The sequence below is a fragment of the Vollenhovia emeryi genome, unplaced genomic scaffold, assembly GCF_000949405.1.
Source record: "Vollenhovia emeryi isolate VEMERY1.0 unplaced genomic scaffold, V.emery_V1.0 DF939147.1, whole genome shotgun sequence".
In the NCBI taxonomy this organism is placed as follows: Eukaryota; Metazoa; Arthropoda; class Insecta; order Hymenoptera; family Formicidae; genus Vollenhovia; species Vollenhovia emeryi.
The window spans coordinates 1762389-1784322 of NW_011967219.1; the positions used below are offsets into that span (position 1 = coordinate 1762389).

At 41.9% G+C, this 21934-nt stretch overlaps 3 protein-coding genes across 6 annotated transcripts; 1 reads left to right on the top strand and 2 right to left on the bottom strand.

Annotated features, from left to right (window-relative positions):
* The first annotated feature begins 47 nt into the window (after positions 1 to 47).
* Positions 48 to 1101, top strand: LOC105566099 (28S ribosomal protein S33, mitochondrial). Of its 3 annotated transcripts, none has more exons than XM_012019832.1 (2): positions 48 to 587; positions 662 to 1101. In XM_012019832.1, the coding sequence occupies exon 2, from the start codon at positions 672 to 674 to the stop codon at positions 1014 to 1016; it is 345 nt and encodes a 114-aa protein (XP_011875222.1). In that variant the 5' UTR covers positions 48 to 587; positions 662 to 671; the 3' UTR covers positions 1017 to 1101. The 3 variants fall into 3 exon arrangements, with proteins under 3 accessions (XP_011875222.1, XP_011875221.1, XP_011875220.1); XM_012019831.1 differs by having other exon boundaries at positions 48 to 559; XM_012019830.1 differs by having other exon boundaries at positions 48 to 556.
* Positions 1102 to 2499: 1398 nt separating this feature from the next.
* Positions 2500 to 3843, bottom strand: LOC105566100 (protein canopy homolog 3). Its single transcript, XM_012019833.1, has 5 exons — positions 3552 to 3843; positions 3261 to 3387; positions 3059 to 3193; positions 2821 to 2985; positions 2500 to 2739 (listed from the first exon to the last, which is right to left on the bottom strand). Exons 1-5 carry the CDS (start codon positions 3655 to 3657, stop codon positions 2568 to 2570), a joined length of 705 nt encoding a protein of 234 aa, XP_011875223.1. The 5' UTR covers positions 3658 to 3843; the 3' UTR covers positions 2500 to 2567.
* Positions 3844 to 4428: 585 nt separating this feature from the next.
* On the bottom strand, positions 4429 to 10745 carry LOC105566101 (kelch-like protein diablo). Of its 2 annotated transcripts, XM_012019835.1 has the most exons (6): positions 10720 to 10745; positions 8964 to 9340; positions 8529 to 8844; positions 7758 to 8455; positions 7058 to 7400; positions 4429 to 6642 (listed from the first exon to the last, which is right to left on the bottom strand). In XM_012019835.1, exons 2-6 carry the CDS (start codon positions 9278 to 9280, stop codon positions 6451 to 6453), a joined length of 1866 nt encoding a protein of 621 aa, XP_011875225.1. In that variant the 5' UTR covers positions 9281 to 9340; positions 10720 to 10745; the 3' UTR covers positions 4429 to 6450. The 2 variants fall into 2 exon arrangements, with proteins under 2 accessions (XP_011875225.1, XP_011875224.1); XM_012019834.1 differs by lacking the exon at positions 10720 to 10745 and having other exon boundaries at positions 8964 to 9697.
* Positions 10746 to 21934: the final 11189 nt, after the last annotated feature.

A 21934-nucleotide genomic window follows, 5' to 3' on the forward strand; every position in this document is an offset into this window, starting at 1 on the left:
TCGTCGTCAGTGCGTACTCGCTGGCGAACGCGTTGAACGTAATCCAGCGAGAACGCAGTATCTCCGATTTTAACTTTCGTATTGAATTAAAATGTATATTTATTGAAACAATCGCTCGCGAGAGAGATTCTAGCTGTGCCCGCAAATATACTCATTTATATCTGCTTAGTTTTATCGTTTAATGTGGCTACAAATTCCGGCTTCACGCGATTCATAATTCGTGAATCAACTCTCGTTTGAATTTGCCGCCAATCAACCTGCTGTTTGTTGGTTATGTTCAATCGACAGGCAGTTGCCAATTCAATTAATTGCTAGGCAGCGATTTAATTGGTTTTTACTATTGGCTCCAATAAAATAAGTCTGAGATCTCGTAGGACGGCATTTTGTTTCTAAACATGTCAATTGGAGATACACGTATAGTATACGCGATCAGCTGTGCGCAACTTTGCGATTGTCCACGGGCGTAGGCGTGCGGACGATGTTTTTCTCCGCCCGAGGTTTAAACTAACAGTTTGATCTACAATTTTTACGCCCGAGGATAGCGAGTGGACAAACGGTGGTATATTCTTTCAAGATAGACCTTAGTCGTTCGTTCTTAATCTGGAAGTTTCATTCCAATCTTCGGCAGAGCCGGTCTTAACCTTATTTTTCCTTCTCGTAGGCTCGACAAGATGAGCTACAAGTACGTGAACCTGGCGAACGTGGGCACCAATTATGCCACGCGCATGAATCGCCTGAGCAACCGAATCTTCGGCGAAGTAGCCAGGCCTACTAATCAGAAGTCGATGAAGGTCGTGAAGCTCTTCAGCGAGAAACCGGTGAACAAACGACCGGAGGTCGTGGAATATTATCCAAGATTCAGAGAGACGGAGAAGCTCATGACACTCCTGCGCGATTACGGTCTCTTCAGGGACGAGCATAAGGACTTCAAGGAGGAATACGACCGTTTGCGAGCGCTTCGCGGCAAAACCAAGTGGATACCACCTCCCTACAGAAGTAAAGCCAAACCGTCTTGAGACACGCGTAATCTACAACTGAACGCAACAAATTTTGTTATAGTGTGCATCTTGTAAATAATCAATTACATGTTCGATACAATGCTGTCTTTTGTTTTCATTTACATCCACAATTACCCAGAGAACATTTTGCGCGCAAACACCTGGCATTAGGACGACGCGCTTGGATAGAATTTTGCTTGCGTTGTTTAGCCTTTTTTGTACGTGAGTTGATAGATGTTTGCGCGCAAAATTACACGTTAATACATGGGCTCGCTACTTGCGTGCAAAAGCACAGACTAAACATATCTTATGGACAAAACTCAGGCAAATCTCATACAAATTTGCGCACAAGAATTGTTATCTGGGTATGTTTCCCACTTTTCTGAGATACGCTGATATTAATAGAAACTACAAGCTTTTTGACATATTTTCACACGTGCATCAACGTGACATTTGACGGTCATATTGTTGCGTGTGTGCACACCAGGAATCACTGATGCCCTCCCACATAAATTTGTGCACACACCCAGTCAGCAAAATGTTACCGAGATTGGTTGCAGATTCGTCAGAAATCCACGCCACAACCGTAGTCATCTGTGTCCGCATTTGGCGCTTGTTTCAGCAACAGTCTGTAAAACATACGCTGTCAACAGATTGTCGGCAGAAACCGTAGTGGACCTTCGACGAAATCTGTTCTGGCAGATCTGGCTGTCTCGGTATCAACACATTTGTACACTTTTCATATACGTACATACATGAAAAATGCATATGTGTTCTACCTGCGTCTAAATTCATCTGGAAAGGCATCAGCGACTTCTGATGTACATTTGCGAGTCCTGTACGAAATATACATATAAAAGAAGTTTATTATACAATCTCCAACAGTACAATTTGGCACATACACATATCCAAGTGTAGACATTATAGGTAATGATAATATTTACAGATAACACTTATATACAGGATTGAAAGTCCGTTATACTGTATTGCCCCTTTACTGAAGGTAGGATCACATTCTTTTTAATTCATTAAAAATATCTATATAAATTTATTCGTTTATTCTCATAGCTTTACAATTCTTATGTAGTTTTTGAAAAACGACCTACACCGGCCAACGTTTTTAATTTGTTCACACAATTGTTACTGATCTTATATCGATCGTTTGGCCAATATCGTAACGTTAATAAGATCTAGCTTGTCACTTAATAGTTTGTCACTTATACTTGGCGCGAGACACTACCGTGTCTCGTGATATTAGTCAAAAAATGATTGATGTTCAATCCGACATCTCGTCTAACACACATCTCTCGATACCTTTACTTGTGTCTTGCAATTAATAATGCAACTTTAATCGCACTCTTCAACCAAGGAGTACAATCATTTCTTGACTAATATCTTATTAACAGATATGAGATCAGTAAGAATTGTGTGAACAGATTGCTTGAAAAGGGTCCAAATCCGGGGGTCGAAACGTCATTCGTTCTTTAAATAAAAACAATGGCCAGTGTAGGCCGTTTGAAAAAAAACTACATATCATCGGTTTTATACTCCTGGCGATATTAAATCTATTCACAATTCTTGCTTCGTATTCTGGGAATTGTCCTTGATATTCTCTTTACTACCCGTCTCCCCTCTGGCCATCTCTTTTTTCTTTTTCTTTTGCTTCTTGTCTTTCCCGGTCTCTTTCTCGTACAGGCAAGAGTCATTCTGGCCCTTCAACGCGCGCTCAGAACACAAATATCTGAAAGACACGTGATAATAAAATATAGATGCAGTTTTCGCAATCGACATGACCGATTGAGACGGATGTATTCTAGGGTACCTAATCAAAGAAATTTCCCCCTGATGATTGTAGTACCAGTTTTCAATGTCGGCTTCATGATTCTCTAACAAATCTTCGCACTGCGTTTTTAAAGTGGTTATCTCCACGGAAGGCTTGTCCCACAGTTCGTAGGGAATACCCAGGTCTACTTTGACTCCCTTATCCCTGCAACCGTCCATATATTAATTTACGGAATACTCCACGCGAGAGATTGTATCGCGCCAACGACATCTCTTACACAAGTCCGTGCAACGTCTTGAACGTCTGACTCATTCCTTTCGCAAATCTCGTGCTGTCCGTACGTTCCTTGTGTATATTGTACTCCAGTATACGCTTGCAAACGTCCTCCATGGATTCTACCAGCCGCAGCTCCCTGAGGGGAAAGCGAAGATTACTTTGATCTCATCGGAGTTTCGCAAAGTCCCAATGCGAACACTTACGACTTCTTGTACTCTTTCTTCTTCTTTGGCGCAACGTCGTCCACGGAATATCCGATCTGTAACACATCGTTCACCTTTCCCGTCTCGTCTAGCCTAGCTTCAAGTTCTGTAGCTAGAACCTTGCACACTGCAACAGAGATTCATTTCTAAGTAATTTGTATTAAAATTTCAAGCTGTTACACAGAATTTTGTCAATGATCTTTCAGTACGCTAATGTGATATTCTGAGGCTCTAAATTCACTATGCATTTCTGCCTCAGGCATATACAATGTATTACTCCAGATTAATCACCTTCGCATTTATTGGCGTATTTAACCCCCTGCTCCTCCTCGGGATCGCCGACGGCAAGGTACACGAATAACAAATTTAATAAAATAGCACGATTCACTAGCAGCATCGTGGCTTATATCAAATGAAGGAGGAATGTCGATAGTCTGCAGCGTCGTGCAACGCGACGCGGCGCGACCGGCGATTCGAACCGTCCACAATTACAACATCACAATAAACCTGAGCGGCTGAAGCCGGCTGTGCTGCGTTGCTCCGACATTACTGCACACGATAGCGGATAGCGTGTGTGGGATCCGTTGATTGGCTTACGAATAGGGAATTTGCGAAGCATCCCGCAACAGGTTAGGGAAATTCCCCACCGGGTGTGCAATTTCGAAAAGTATAACGCGACTTATCGAGGAAGATATATGCAATTATTTCCTGTTTGTCGTTTCACGTTATCATTTTCAATCTTCTTTCACTTTTGCCCGAGCGACTCTCATTGTTTACAGACGTTGAAACTCAACAATACACGTTGATTTTTCTAGGTTTCGCTGATATTGTTATTTTTTACTAATATAATACAGCAAAAGTTACGAATAAGGTGGACAGAAATTAAGAGCAAGAGGAATAAGAAATAAATAATTACTTCAAGCTGCTAGATAACGAAATTGTGTTACAATCTTAAAGTTTATAATTTTCCGAAGGTCTAATCTACACAGTAAATTTCCGTGTATAATAATATGCTACTGAAAAATATTGTTAACACAAAATCAGATGCAAATTGACGCTCCAGTAAGTACTTTTCTTAAGAAACGTATCTCGTTTGTGTCTGAAAAAGAATCGTAATTCTGGGATACCCGACTGGCAGACGTAGGAAGCAATGACGCTACGCGCAATGTAATGGTTCGCGCAAATTTCTAGTGCGCACTTTCTTTAATTTATTGATAAAGAAGAGGAAAGAAATCCTATGACTCTTCCTTTGTACTGAACAGTTGTACAGAACAAGTTTTTGATCTCGTTTAGTAAAATGAAACAATGTATTTGCATTAACGCTTCGTGCCTCACTCAGGATTGCTATGCGCGCTAATCGATTAACATAATCACTTTCAATAGTTCTCGTTTATGGTAATCAGGAAACGTGCCGTTAAAATTCGGTACAAGACAAGGTTCGGTCTCTTACGTACTTTTGACACGAGTTTAAAAGTAATTCGCTAATACTATGCATATAAAATATTGTGGAAATAATAATACATTCTCCTGGTGTACATCTGCAACTTCGTCAGAATTAATTAAACAAGATTGGGTACTGAACACTTATTTGAACTTCGTTCACGGATTACAATAATTTGTACCATTGTAACGTGTAATTTGGTTAACGGAACGGCGGCTTCTCCTCTATGGTCGTGAGTTTTCAACTGAAATACGAATGGACTATTCAGAAGAGTCCAGCAGTTAATTGAGAAATGCGTGAATGAGCCTTCGTAGCATTCGAGAATCGGAATAATCAGCTTTGCGATCGGTTGCTTAAAAAGAATTACATTACATCATCAATATGTCCTTATGCTAGACATGCATTTGCTGCCTTCAACAATCTCATACATGTAACAGCGACAGTCTGTAAGCGCTTTTGCCGTTTATACATCATCCCAATAATTCTTATATGTATTATTTGATTTCCACCGAAATAAATCACAAACACAATTATTACTGTTAGTATATAATATTGGCTGCCCCTAGCCAATTCTGACTTTTAGCACACAATTAGAACGAATGTTACATTATGAGATTATTGATCAATGATCCCTATCACCATTTTGTACGACAAGGTTACTTCTCTGTAGAGATTTAAATGTACGTAACAGATGATGTTGGTTAAATGGCGCCTTCTTGTTGTAGCAACGCGAGGAAACGATTTCAAATGTCGTGTTTAAATAATTTATAATCTCAAGTATTATACATATTGCTCTTTGTTGGGCATGCATCTTGTCACAAATCCTCGACAACGTAATAAATGCATCAAATACATTGGATATACGAATTATTCGCAGAGTTTAATAGAAAGTGTGATGTAACTTGATATTTCTTTACAAGAGAATGTAAACTGTACTTATCACGACTCAATATTCTCTGGTTGAAAGTTCAGTCTTATAAACAAAAGGAGTTATCTACATACTTAAAGCAGACTACCCTTACAGAGAAAGAGAGAAAAATCATTATGTATTATATTACATTCTTGAATTGTTGGGCACAGAAACGACCCTTTGCGATTAAATTAAAAGTCTACTGAGAAGTTAAGCTTTAGTTTCGATCATTTCCCGAAGAATGGAAGCTGTAAATGTCTTTTTTAAACACATATGTTTCTGGCGAATGTTAGGGGAAGAGATTTTGCCTTTCCTTTTCCTCATGTAATAAAACGTTGCTTGAAACTTTGTGTGTATACAACAGTGATGAAGCATTTCTTTAAGAATGCTTCGTATACATTTGAATCTAAAGCAGCTGGAATTTGTAGTTTGCGTAACACAATAAAATATAAATAACACGAACGAAGAATCTTACAAAATAATGTGATGTAATAAAAATACAAAACAACGGCAGTAAAAGCGATAGAATATCCGCATCTTCTTTCCATAACGTGATCTGTGCGCTGAATTGAGCGAAGAGATATCCCGAAATTGATAATAAATTAAATACCGAAGATCGATGCGGGACGCTCTCGTGGAATTTCAGAGAAAGGCAAAGTCTTTTACAAAAATGCATACATTACTTATATAATGCTCATCGATCGGCGGTAGCGTTTTCTAGTACTAGTTATAACAGGAACCGATACAGGAGCGGGAGGTGTTACAGGCGTAACTGGCGTTACCGGTGTAAGAGGAGTTAAAGGAGTTTCAGCCATCTGGGCTGAAGAGGGGGGCCTGAGCTACCAAATGTAATTCTCAGTTTGTGGTGCTCGCATCACTCCCACGCCTCCGCCGAGCCTCCTGTAATTCATACAACCACATAGCTTCCATTGATTCTGCTCCGGATCGTATACTTCGATCGTTTTCAGATACGCAGTTCCGTCGAATCCGCCCACCGCATACAATTGACCATTTACTACCGCTAGACCCACCTGAAATACATTATGTTTATTAAAATCTGATTCACCCTTTTATATTGAGTGGTTGCATATAAAATCGCCCGTTGGCAATAGATGGTGTTAGATACTCTATTTCTTCGAATTGAAAGCTGGCAACACACGATAACAGGTCTATAGAGTCCCGACAACACGCCTTAGGTGCAACGCGTTAGCATCATCTATTTTCATTAAGTTTACAATGGCAAGTTTTGTTCCAAATAAGACATTTGCGGGTTCGTCGATTTGCTATCAAATCACCGTCTTTTCTTTCGCTCAAAAATGGGCTTTATATGCAACCATCCAATAATAACGATTGAATTTGTAAATAAATGTATAGTGCGCAGACAAGTTGAACTTCTCTTTCCACGTTTTAAGATATCTTTAGTCCTCGTAAAAAGAGCAAACTTACTCCGCTTCTCCTTGATGTCATCGCTACTATAGGACTCCAGGAATTCGTATGAGGATTATAACGCTCCGCACTGGAGAGCTCCATACAATCGTCTCGTCCTCCCACAGCATAAATTACATTATTAAATACAGCACAGCCTAGATGTTTACGTCTCGTAGACATCGGGGACACTTGGGACCATTTGTTTTGCCTTGGATCGTATCTCTCTACCGTATTAAGGGGTGATTGTCCATCAGACCCGCCGATGGCATATAAATAACCTCCGAGCACTGCGACCGCCACTCCCAACCTTCTAGTAGTCATCGGCGACACTTTAGACCATTTGTTTTCTTTAGGATCGTATCTGCAAAGTTGCATGTATCGTTAGCTACAAATGCACCATTTTATATATTTATACACATATTGAACATTTGTCAGCAAGTCATTAAAGCCTTGGGATCCAAGAACTGTGTCCAAGTTCTAGTTCCGAGAAATGTGTAGCCGATCAACTAGCAGCTTTTCCGTAAAAGATGCAAGTTGATTGGCTACATACTTCTCGGAACTAGAACTTGGACACAGTTCTTAGATCGTACTTGATGCAAAAATACATACAAGGAGAAACAATTCTGATTGGTCACAAGTGCACATCCACGGGAATGTCACACCCGGTATCCTTGCATCATGGGAACGTAGACGGAGGGCTTAAACACAGGTTACTTGCCTTTCCACGTGATTAAGGCATTGCACTCCATCCTGGCCACCAACTGCGTAGAGAAATCCATCCAACACAGCGACACCCACGCTAGTTCGGCAGGAAGTGGTAGGAGCGACGTCGCAAGACCACTGATTCGTTTGTGGATCGTATCGCTCGATGCTATTTAAGTAGCTTTGTCCATCGTGTCCGCCGACCGCGTATAACAAGTCATTTAACACCGCTACGCCCACCCCGCATCGCCGTTTGCTCATCGGCGCGACCATTTTCCAATCGGCAGTGTTGGGATCGAATCTTTCGACGCTGGCAATAGCGTCGCCGGAACACCACCCACCAACAGCGAACAACACCTCTCCCCGTCTCGTAGGTTTCCTGGGCCTCGTCCTAGGTCCCTGCATCAACGGCCTCTCTTGCGGCAAGAGTAGGTAATTCTTCGCTTCGTCCACGAGATCTCGGCAAGCGTCGTCGGAGCGAACCAACAGATCCGATCCTACGGTACCAACTAAAAATTTTGGACTGAGTAGCGGCAGTCGCACGTGCTGCAGGACCTGTGCCAGATGTTGCCTTCTCTCCGTGACATTGTATTTCACCCAGTTCATCACGGCGCTGAACACCTGCTCCTCCGTGCGTACGTTTAGCTCATCCGACGAAATAATGTCTACCAATTGGCCGACAGGTAGCAACAAAAATTCTTCGCTCTCCATCACCTACGAGGACCAAAGCGATAAATATCCCGAAAGTCGGCAGGTCGACGTCTTATACGTCTCGGACGTGGCGTACCTCTTGGAAATTGTGTTGAGTAAATTTATCGGCAATACGCAGAAGTTCGCGGCACGAGTGGGTATCCGCGAACGCCCGGATACCCAAGCAATTTGATGGATCTAATTGGCGTTTGAGAAATTCGCAACATATATCTTGAATTTCTGCTAATTGAAGAAGGCACGCTGCTGGAAGGAGAGTTTGAACATTCGCTTCTTCGACGATAATGTGAGAAGTGTAACAGAAGTCTATGAGTAACTCCATGGCCATTTCGTCTATGTCGCGTATCGTTACTTCAGTCTGTCTAGATTCCGCCAGCTCCCCAGTAAACATTGCCCTGGAACAAACGGAGACGTAGAATTCGCTTTTTAAGATTACGCGCGACTTGTCGCGCGTGCTTGAGAGAGGGGAGGGGAGGGAAGAAAAAAAAGGTTCATTGTACTTGTGCCATTGTACCTGAAGTATGGGCTACATGCTGAGAGGATGACGCGATGCGCAAATATTTTTCTGGATCCGACATTGAGAACGACATCGCACAGTTCCCGATGACGGCGAAGAACATTGAGCTCGGTTAGCGTCGCGCGCGGATGCTTCTCCGAGGTATGGCTGAGGCGTGCTGGGGAGGGAGCGCGTTCCACGACTATTTCACCCATCCTCTGCGAGGATGGGGCGCCCGTGGCCGCTCTCCCCGAGGCACCCCTGGTCCCCCCGGCTAGCTGGAGGCGCAGCGGGGGTGACGCCCAGCCCCACACGGAATCTATCTGCAACACCATTCACCAACCACCGCAGGTCTCAAATGTGCCTGCAGCAGGTCCCCTAATGTTGCGGCTTCCCTATAGCGACAAGACAGCGTGTAATTCATGTCATGTGTGAAATGCCATATTCTTAAGATAATATTCGTTTCGCTATTTGCTACTCGCATCGCTTGTGTAGATCGAGACGATATCATTGCGGGAGAGGATTTAGTTGAGAAGATACATTGCAATTTCTCTACACGAGAGGTACACTGAGAAAAATGCTTTCATTGTATCAACAAGACGTGTTTTGGCCGAACCAAACGGAATGTCTAGTTAGCACGATAGGGCTCGATATATCATCACCAGAAGTTTCCCAGACTTCGAGACGGGAAACTTACAGTCAACGCAACTGGCAAATTATTTAATCAATTTTGGCTCTCGAGCCTTCGCGGCTGCTGTCTTCTTCAGTCGTAATGGCTTCCGGATGGTTGCCGCGTCCGTTTGCAGTGTGGTGCCGATGTTTCGCAGGCGTTGCAGTCTGCATCATCAAGGCTGGGAGACTCTGATACTGCTTATCAGTTTATTACACAACGTTCCGACCCTATTCCTTTGGGTCTTTCTAGTGTGATACTAAGTCAATCGTCGTCGTCGAATAAGACAAGAGTCGAGTTATAAAATGTATGTACACGTGTGAGCACTGTGGTAGCTGGGCTCGAACTGGAAAAGGACCCAAAAGAATAGGGTCGAAACGTTGTGCAATAAATCGATTAAGTAACTGGCCAGTCGGGTCGACTACAAGTTTCCCGTCTCAATTTCTAATCATTACTGGTGACAACAAGTAAACTCTCCTTTCGTTTCCCCGACTTCACGACACGTCTGGTGAATCCCAAAGGAATTCAGATTCGTTCATTCTCTAACAGACGACTGGTTAAACATATCAGACTTTTTTTTCAGCGTACTTAGGCTCTACTTGTAATCGTATGAGTCATTCGGAGGCAAGCTGTTAAAAACCGAGTGTCATCCTCTTTGCGACAGCGCGCAGAAGATAACGTCTTATCTCTCTTTCTCTCTGTGCCTTCCCAGGATATCTCCAGGGTGAACCGATTACATTTTGTAATTTGAAACCGCGCGTACGTCGCCAGTCTTGGAGGCGCGCACACACACCCGCAGACGCACGCCACACATTTGAAAATCCAAACAAACGTAAAGATGAATGCCGAGGCGGCACCTTCCCACGGAAATTCCAGGGAACGGACGGCGCAGAGAGCGCGAGAGACCGAGGCGAGTGCTCGCGTATAAACACCGCGGCTGCGAATGACTCATGAGCGTAGATCCGACGTTGTCTCCGGGACACCCTCGCGCCTCATCGTCAAAGGGAACGCGGGGGGGGGGAGGGCAGGCGCGAGGAGTAGGTCGCGCGACCCCGGAGACGAATAACGCGGCGGGTGTCGGAGATCAGGATTACGTATACGCACTTTCGTTCGTTTTCCTCGGATCGCCAGGCGATATCAACTGGAGGGAGGAGGGGGGGGGAGGGGAGAACGAGAAAGAGAGAAAGAGGGCGAGGGGGGGAGAGGGGGAGAAAAGAGAGCCGTCAGAGCCTCTGCGCTCACGGACTCGGTTTCGGCTCGCCGTAGCGTTTTCGCGTCAGCGTGGCTGGCCGTCGCGTAACATCGGACGTTGCCGACGGCGCCGCTTGGCGTTCGCTGCCCCGTAGCCGTGACACTACCGCGCACACTTGCACCGCGATCGCACTGCGAGCTATCACGAGGACGCCCTCATTTTCACGGCTTCCCGTGACGATGCATCACGGCGCGCGTCACGTACCCCGACCGCTCGTGAACTCGCCTCGACCCGACTTCCCCGACTTCTGCAGGCTTGCGAGCGGGTGAGGAAGGGGGGGGGGGGAGGGAGCAACACTCGCACTCTCGCGCGTCAATTATGCCGAGTCTCGATAATCGAGAGTCTCGATACGAGGATTTGAAACGCCTCGGCAGAATGCGACATCGTCGACGAAAATCATTAAAAGGGGCGTCTGTTAAAAGTGACGGTGTGATTACATTCATATTGAGCGGGAAATGTACATATACGGGGTGAATATTAAAGGAAGTGCCGATTTTTTATCATAATGGGGAGCGGGCCTGGATAGCTCGGATGGGGAAGAGCATCGGCCTGGCAAGCGGATGGTTCCAGTCCAGGTTCGAATCCTGGTCCAGTCATGGGCCGTTGTCTCTCTCTCTCTCTCGTCGAAACATTAATAATAAGTGGCGCGTCTCGTGCCTACCCTCCCCGAAGATAACGCCTCATATTTATAATTGTTATAATACACATACATATGTATAGTGGATTACCAACCGTAACTGTAGCCAACCCGGGAAAAGATGTCATCTCGAATGTCTCCAGCGTGTTGTGACGTTTAATTGTATAGGTATGTACGTACAATTAATATATTACACGCTGATGATACACGTGATGTTGTGTTTTCACTTTTTTCCAGGGTTGGGTACAGTTGCGGTCGGTAAACCATCTCCTATGGTAAAAGATTGGTGCATCCATAGTATACTCCATAAAGTCAATGGGCATAGCACGGACACGCACCAAGTGGAGACTTTATCGGCGGTGCTTGAAAATGGGTGTAGCGAAATTTAAAAAAAAAACGCTAAATAACCTAACGGTTGACGGCGTTCGCGCAGAGGGAAAATACAAAAAAAAGAAATTTCAAAAATAAAAAAGCTAAAACTGTGTCCAACATCTGTGTGACAAGGATAGATAGAATATGACTTTGGTTCGTTATATCCATGCGTTAAATCGCACACAAACGAAAATGCATAATATACGTACATAACCTACAAATACAATCTCGCTTTGATCACGCATGCGCATTTCGAGGACAGTCATAGAACGAGACAGAATGGTAGTTTCTTCTGTCTCACTTTTTGGACACACTTGTGTCAGTCCTTTTCCTCTTCCATAAGTATAAGTTCTATGGTCCAACCACTGACTTAATTTTTAGTTCTTGCATATTAAAGCAATCAACTCATTTTACATACATATGTACAATACATATACATTTCATATTCTGCATCTTTATACTAAGTGTATAAGAGAATTTTGTAATTCTGTAAAGCCGTTTCAAAGAAAATGATCTTCAAAGAAAAAAATGTCGATAATTATTGTGTCGCTTTTATTTAAGAATTCCCTGAAAGACCATGCATCGATATCATTCAATAAATTTTCATGATTATATCATTGGAGTTCGAACGTACGATTTTATTATATTATAGTAAGAGATGTAATTAACATTATCGACTGTGAATATATTATATTATTTGACGGCCGACTTAAATATCTGAATATCCAACTCATAATGCAATAATAAATTCACAATTTGCTTCACAGATGCTTCAAATAAGTGTGTAGTTTTCTAATTGTCGCTGTAATGGATATTACAATTAAATATATTGATTGCATTCTAAATAATACATACATAGTATGTATGTACGTAGATATGTGTGTACACAATACGGGTACAATTTTCAATAAGATATTAATTTATTAAACTGAAATGTTGCAATAAACATCTTTGAGTCATCTTTTGTTTTTACGTAAAATATGGAATTTGTTTATAACTTTTTATTGCCATTAATATTTGTTTTCTCTGCACTTTTCTATAAATAAATTTTTGTAACGTACGCACGGTAGACCAGAGGCCCCTATTCCAATGCTTATTGAAATTGCACGTAAGATAATTTCAATTTTATTTACTCGTGTTGATTCACGTCGGCAATGTATTATTACTAAAAAAGAAAAGCAGAAGAATTTGAGGAACAGTTTTATAAATAATTATACAAATACACAATCTACTTAATTATATTAACAAAATGTTAGTTTATCATTTAATTAATGGGTAGCGACTTTTAGCCCACCTTGTGATAGAAACGGTATTTAGTTTGATTCCCAGTGTGAACACCTAGCATCAGTTACATTGCATTTATGTTACAATTTCTCACTCAACAATGTAATATAACACATGTTCTGGTATACATTACATTTACATTGTTCAGTAAAAAATTGTAACATAAATGTAATGTAATTGAGGCTCGCTGTTTACTGGATTTTGATTTGGAATGGGAGCGACAGAGCGATTATCGTTATTAGTTGTTGTGGCACCGATATCTGGCGTAGTGCGATATTGCTATCACTTATTTAACTTTTTGTCGCGTTTTTCGTTCCTTGTACTTTCACCTCCATGTTAGTCGAATCTACCTGGAGACCAGTCGTTCTTGCGACAGACGTGACGCGATTTGTAAGAGTACCTTCATAGTATCTTTCAACGGTGAAAGCGTCAATCATTCGCATAATATTGGCCATCGTCCTTTTGAGACGCCAGAATTTATGAGCGTGCAACATGAAGAAATAATGTTAATTTACACAAACATATGCATTATAACAATGTATGCATTTGTCTTCGTTTACGAATTGTCATATACATTCGTTATGCATTCGTTATACAGGGTGTACTAAAACCACCGGATATCCTTTTAATCACATATTCTTTGGAAAATTTCAAGAGAAAAATGCTAATACAAAAATGTCGAGATGCTATAATAGTTTTTAAATAATAAGTGATTATATTTCACAAATGGCAGGCTGAGATTTCGCGCGCTCAGGCACGGCGACATGACGTGTGATAAAAGTGTTTCTATGAATGTCGCCCCTTTCCATTTAATTCAAGTAAGTAAAAATTTGGAACATTTTGTAACTTCAAAGTGCTGCAACTGTCAAAGTGGTCGTTCAATATCAATTTCCACGAAGGTTGTTACTATGCTAAAATGGGCGACATTTAAGGGAATCTCAGGCCTATCATTTGCGAAATATAATCGCTTATTAATTAAAAACTATTATAGCCTCGACATTTTTGCATTAGAATTTTCGTCTTAAAATTTCCTAAAGAATTTATGATTAAACGGACATCCGGTGGCTTTAGTACACCCTGTATATTTGTTACACATATGTATATATAAAACGTTGATTCCAAGTAGCGTACATTTCTCGTTTCTTCATACGCGACTACCGCATGAGAAATAGAGAAACAAGAAAGGGGGTGCATGTGTGTTCCAGGAACTACATTACAGGACAGAGAGCGTTGACTTTCGTTAATACCTGAAACGTGTTATTAATACAATTTCCTGTATAGTGACAATATTATTCAACTGCTTTTTTTCAATACGCAGACAGGCAAGAATTTGATACGAATATTTCTTTTGTAATCCTATTTCGTTCAAGAAGTTGAACGAGTCGAGTCACATTATCGCGCAAATTTTTCTTAACGAACGGGACAAATGAACGATGTGATCGGAAAAGTCTGTCTACTCGAAACAGGAGACACGTATAAGAAAGGGGAAAAAAAGAACAGCATCACATACGTCTTGTCGTCTATTATCGAACATGGACGCCGATAACTGCGGCGGTCGCGCACGATAATTTTTATTTCTCTGTGACAGACAACAACGAGCGCGTTTGAAACGCGAAGCATAACAATGCGCGCCGCCGTTTCATCGCTTGTACATCGAAATAACTCGGTCGTATAGTCCTCCCCGGGACACGTGTGCATACCGCGAGCACCGCCGTTCGTTAGTACATAGTCGTGCGATAAAACGACGCCGCATGTCGCCGCCGCCGTCGCCATCGTCGTCGTACCTGCAAAGCGTTTGTGAAACATTAAAAGCCGCAATATGCGACGCTGTCGCCTAATGACGCCCCTCGAGACGCCGCCGCCGACGATAATTATTAGCGCGACGGCTTTATTGACGGTACACCGGAGAATACCGCTCTCCTCGTTCGTCTCCCGCCACGCGCTGCTACGTTATAATTCTGCGCGATGCGACGACGTCACTTTTGTTAATGTCGCACGGGGAATACGCGATAATGCGCGCCGACACCGCGGCCCAACGGAGCCGCGCCGGGCCGCGCCGTGCTCGTTTGCGCCGCATTAATCTAGAATTCAGATACATCGATGTCTTCTCGTTTAATGCCACGTTTGCTTCTTCCTTTTTAAGGGGATCCTTAATCTATATGAGCGTCGCTATGTCTCGAACATCGATTAATAGTTTTTATTTAAAAATAACAAAGTGCTGCCAGTTTGAAAGAAAGTACTTTTTATAACTTTTTTTTGTGCGTGCCCTAATAAATCCCGAAAAGACTTATTTCATTGTATGGTGTATTTACCGTGAAGAAAATGGTTAAAGATAAGCATAGTTTTTGGACCGTTAAAGTGGAATGTCCCTTTAAGGGGATCCTAAAGCCGTCTGTTTTATCAACGTTCTTTGTTAGAAGTAATCTTTTAATTGGCTTTATAGAAATGCAAAACTCTTTCACGGAGTTAAAGTACGCAGCAAAATCTAGACTATGCTGGTCGACTTTATATCGAAAAAGAAAAAGAAATTACTAATTTTTGGTACACTTGACGACAATATTTGCTTGATACAAGAATTCCACAATAAATATATACAAAATGAAACCAGCACACTCTAGGGACAACATATAAGAACAATATCGTGCAATTCCCAGTGAGAAATGATTCGTCGATCGACGTCGAAACGACGTCGAATCGATATCGACACCGTCGAATTGACGTCGATTCGACATCATTTCGACGTCGATCGACGAATCATTTCTCACTGGGTTAGAACTAAAATTAATAGCCTAGAAAAAAGATTACCTACTTCTAATAAACGCAAGTCCAGAAATCCAAGTCTAGAAGAAGAGAAAAAGAGCAGCAGGCTTTTTCGAGAGGTCGCTGCCAAACATCTGTCAGATGTCAGTAAAGCCATGGTGTTGACGCTAGAATTTGATCTAAAATCTTGGTCTGAGAAATGTGTAGCTAATAAAATTGCTGCTTTTTCGTAAAAGTTGCAAATTGATTGGCGATAAATTTCTCGAACCGAGTAAAACTTGGAATACAATATGATATTATATGTATATTTATGCATGCTCATGCATGAGAAATTTTTTATCGGAAATTAATCTCAAGAATACTAAAATATTTTCCTCGATCACAAATATGTGTGTATGTACATGAAGCTTGGAACGTAAATGAGTGGCAGGCAAGAGATACAGTAAGCTTTTAGCCTTATACTCTTTAATCTAATTAATGTAATTTAATCTAAGCGTTGTTTTAAGTGAAAAATGAATAAATCCTCAGCTTAAACGCTAATTCCCCTAATTTCGTCATTTTCCAACTTTGATACGACAATCGTTAAACTCAACTTCCAGGGGATTTGCGAGAAATACGTTTGAATAATTTATAACTAAGCAGAATAAACAGGGATGATGGTGCAAATTGATAAGATCGCGGCCGCTGTAAAGTAATCGCGTTATTGGAGCGTTTTTATTAAAACCGCCCAGTATCGACCAGTCCTTACGTTTTTCTTAACTCATTTGTATCGCCGTCCCCATTTGGGAGGAACTCGCATTACTATAAAGCACCTGTTTATATTTTATATTGTTCGGACGACACAATTACCCATACGTTACGTTCCTGAATACTTAGGAACGAATACTTTAAAATACTTAGAAAGGAATAATAAATCGCGCGAGAAATAAACGCAACCCTGTTTAAAATAATAAAATACGATCAGATTACATTAGATTACATGCAACTTCAATGCAAATAAATAAGAGTCTTACCAATTTACATTGAATTTGCATGTGATCTGATGTGTAATCTGATTCGTACATTCTATCTATTATTTCAGTAAACGGGGAAACGCAAGGAAAATCCTTATGTAAATGTTCAAACAATTAACACAGAAAGTATACGCGCGTATGATCGTATCGCGTTGGGGCACTGGACAATTTACGATTAATTAGGCTTCGTAGGTTCCACCATTTGAGGGTCACCGGTGCCAATATCAGAAACCGCTACACACGTGTTGCCATTTTGATTCCCGTTGGGAAATTAACGCGAGCAATTTGCATCACGAAGTCAGGTGCGCATTGACGTCTTGCGCCCCGACTCAATGTCGTCCCGGCTCAAATGACGCTTAACATTTTATCCGAAAAGGGATGTGCTTAATATATAAGTGCGCGCGGACGAAATGTATTACGAACGTAGGTACAATATAAGTTTCACGAAAATTTCACGATAATTGCGGCGAGAGTGTTATCCATAGGCTGCACGCGAGACCGCACGCATTTTTTTGTAAGGCTGCAGAAATTGGGGCTGTTTAAATGCGCCCGAGAAGTCTATCATTATTTCCGTTGCGGGCTCGCGTTGCGGATGCGAATTCAATAATATTGCATGTTGCGTAAATCACGTTTCGAAATTTCAATCGCGTGAGACGTGGCGGTTCTGATTCTTTATTTGATCTGCTGCCACGCACGCTTCTCGCCGCCGCGCCAAATTTCGCTGCCAGCCCCAGCCAGTGATCTATAGTTTTGCCATCTCCCGCGCATCAATATTTACACAGTGTCATGCGATTTTAATTGCTCGGTCGAAGACGCGCCTTTTATGCAATGCGCTACGGTGGTGGAGTCGAGACAACAGCTGTGACCTTTCTTCACTGACGTGGAAAATGCTTTTTCTTTATACCGCAACTTACTGCCGTTATTAGATAATGTTCACTGAAAAAGTAATGAAGAGTGACTTCAAAGAAATTGTCAACAGCTAGATAACATAGTATGGTTTGCCATCGCGCAACAGCGGTAAATATATCCAGACGTTTATCTTTGTACAAGTAAACATATCTCTTTACTGGTCGTACGCGTATAAATATACGTACGCATCACTTTTTAGTCACAAAAATATACTACAAACGGTTAAAAATTTCAATAACGTTTAACCCGAGGGAGAAACCGCTGGCCAAAATCTTGTACACCAATGTCCACTAATGCCCAGTGGACATTACTTTAACTTATTATCTTATTTTATCTTATTATATCTTTACAATGCCCCAGTAAGGTCTAATGCCAAAAAAATGCCTATTTCTTATTTTTCTAAAGTGAAACTTTAAGGTTTACTAAGGTACATTTTCCCAAAGGTTGTTCTAGTTATGGTTAAAAAATTATACGATGCTGTATGTAATTTACTTGATATAATATATACAGATGCAGTCGCTCGCAAGTTGCAAGATTTCTTTCACATTTTAGTAGAGCTTTTTTAAATATCCCCGAATAATTACACTGACGCTTTCGTGCATAAGCCTTTTTTTCTCGTAACTTTTATTAGAATATTTTCCTGCACACGACTCTTTATCTTGTGGAGCGCATTCGCTCGACCAGCGCGCTCCTCGAGATCTCCCTTGATTTCGTCTCAAGGGGCGGCGGGGGGGGGGGGGTGGGGAATCAGGTGCGAACGGCACGGGACGCGAAATCGGCCGAAACGAGAGCGTGCACCGTAAACGTGTAATTGACGCGAAAGCGTAATCGATAGTCCACTCGGCGAGCGCGTGTGCACACGTGTGTATGTGCGTGTATAATACGTGCGCGCGTGCGGATGCCGTGAAACGGTACGGAAGCGACAGGAGCAGGTGAGAGATAGAGAAATGCGTGAGGTGCGCTCTCGTGCAGAAAATACGCACGCACACGTACATACACACGCGCGCGCGCACGTGAAGCGTACGTCGCATTCGCGTGCCGGAGACACGTTCTTAATTCCGGCGTCCTCGGAGGACTTATGTTAATAATAACGACACCGATGTGCCAGAAAAGCTCGATGTAAATCGCGGGGCGTAATCGCGGCCGCTCTGTTGTAGGTCGCCGCTCGATTTCATGAAGCTGCGAGCGCGTGGACCTACTAGTTGTACAGGAAAGTCCTCTATTATGGGACAGGTTTCTAATATGAGATAGCAGATTTTCCACACCCAAATTCAATCACAAATCTTTTATCGCAACGATTACACGATCTCCCGAGTCAAAATTTTGGCCCTATGTTGAACCTTTAATTCTATTATATAGCAGGACCTGAAACAGTAAAAGAGGTCGAACTGCAAGTATAAAATTTACTCCTACTTTGAAACTGATAGTGTCGGAAATTTCACCTTTTGCCAATTTAGCATTAAAGTAGGTCCTTTTAGGAGTTAATGTAAATTTTTAGAATTAAATTCATTTTCACATTCAAGGAAGGAGTAAAAAATATAATGTTATCAAAGTAGGTTATTGCTGGTCTATGTAGGTGTAAATTATCCTTAAACGTGTCACAATAGTACCAAAATTTCGACTCGGGCTAACAATGAATTTTCCACTAAACAGATTTCTCACCAAGGGCAATAAACTCATGGTAGAATCAACTGATAATACCTATTAATTTTAACAGAAACCCCGCTATCCCTTATCAGGATCCTATCTCGTAATAGGAAACTTTCCTCTGCTAGGTTGACGATTACGTCTCGTTTTCGCATCGCGCTTTTCGTTTGCTGTGGAGAAAAAATCCCTTTTTATTGTAGACGAGTAAAAAGGTAAATGAGGAGTAATAAGAGATCACTGATGGTGTTCGATGTATTATACATATACGTACAACAATATGTAAATTCAGTGTATGGATATAACTGGCAAACGAGTTAATTCGTCTGGAGATTTCGTCAATCTTTTTTCAATGTTTCTTTCTGGGAATGCGCTTAATTCAACGTTCCGAGACGCGGCTACCAAGGCGAACCGTGTAATTTGACGAGGCTTAAACGCGGTTACCGGGTTTCCGCGGCGAATCTGTCCGAGGACAGGCATCATTTGCATTTTTCGTGAGTATCATTATCCGTGCGGAAGTCGCTGTCGAGATTAAAGCCGCGAGAGGAAGAGGGAAAAGGAGAGAAAGTGCGACGGAGAGAAAAAGGACCGTACGCGGGCCTCGGGAACGTCGACTTGGAACTCTCGACGATCATAGGTGCCGACAACGCGCGAACGTCCATAATTCCCGTGCGGTTCGCCAATCGCGCCGGTATAAATCGTTCAGACTTATCTGAACACCGAGAAGCTCCGCCGTTGAGACGGCCGAGCTAACTAATTTATGCTCTCCCGAAAGAACACTTCGATCGGATAATTAATGGAATGTTGCGATTAACGCGGGACTTTCGTGCACCCGAACGTAATATGCTTCTCGTCGTTTACGTCCCAGAATCGTGCAGCTGTTCAATAAATATGAGGAATAAACGTAAATTTCTTGCATAATATGTTTATTATGTCTTGTAAATGGTATTATATAGTATTTATTAAGATATCACGTAGCAATATTTTGTTAATTATATAGAAACCGTTGTGAATCGTGAAGAATTGTAATGAGATCCGGATAATCCCCATTTGTGTTAATTTACATCGGGTTCTACAAGATTTAGACACACTCTCTACTCTTTTAAAGTCAATCGGTGACTGCTTTGCGGTGATGATTCACCGATTCATTCAAGAGAGCATATAATAAAGGAACGTACAATAAAGGAGACACTAATTTGACTAACGCAAAGTCTAAAATTAAACAGGTCTCGTTTTCGATCAATTTAAATTCAGTTATTTGTAAAACAAAATTTACTACTTTTAAATGATCTCTGATCTGTGAATAGAAATATTCCTATGCGGTACTCTTTGATTCGGCAAATATGTCCTAACCTGGCGCGTAAAATTAAAAGCAGAATACGGAACAAACTTCTATTTTTAATCTTACCATTGTAATACAGAATCAGAAATACCACAAATTGTATTAAACATATGAAATTGTAAATAAGGTCCTATCCTGACATTAGTGCTCTGGGGAAAAAAGGACAGTTAAGCTTAAGGATTGTAACTCTACTCTGGGAAAAATTTAGACCGTTTTTTTCTGCAGTTAAGCAACTTAACATTTCGTTTGAGTGAAAATGATCTTTGCGTTACTGAATATCGACAGAACTGAATTGAGAGAATTGATTAGTATTACTTTAGCTAATTGCGATTTTTAGTTACGCGGGGTAAAATTCGTAAAAGATTAGAGTTACGAACAATCCAGACAATTCGATTACTAATTGTGGGCCCCGAAGTGGGTTGCTGTCTCTTTTTCCCAGAGTGCGTGTTAAAAGTTTCTAAAGGTTTAAAACAATCGATGAATCGGCTTCTTATCACAGGCGGGGCTTGCTGCGCGGTTATTGAAATGACCCGAGAAGACGATACAAAGCCACATGTTCCAACGAGCTCTATTAGCTTTCACGATTAGCGTACGATAGGCGCGTTGTCACGGATATAGCTGCGATCAATTCAGTTCCACCTTGGGCGTAAGCTTGTGATAAAGGCTTCGATACGTCTGCGCGTTTTATTTTCGCTAGTTACGCAAAGGTAGCGCGCATACGAAATGCATGTGCATTACGCATAATAATCGCCTCGTAAGTTCGTATTATTCGCATGCATGTATTAATTTCACGCGATACAATTTTATTACGAGGCGTGCACCTGTACATCGCGCGCGGTTCATCAGCGCGAAAGCGATCGCGGCAACCGGCCTCGATTGAAATTTTCCTTGGAAATCGCTGAAAGAGGGCCGGGGGGGAGGAGGAGGGGACAGAGAAAAAGAGAGAGAGAGAGAGAGAGAAAAGTGGGTAAGAGGAACCCGGCAAAGCCTGCCGCACGTAGCGTCGCGCGTAACGATAATGGAGATTACAAACGCCAGTCCGTCAGTTTCTCATTCTGGGAGCGACGTGTGCTTGCGCAATATGATTAAAAGAAGCAGATTATCGT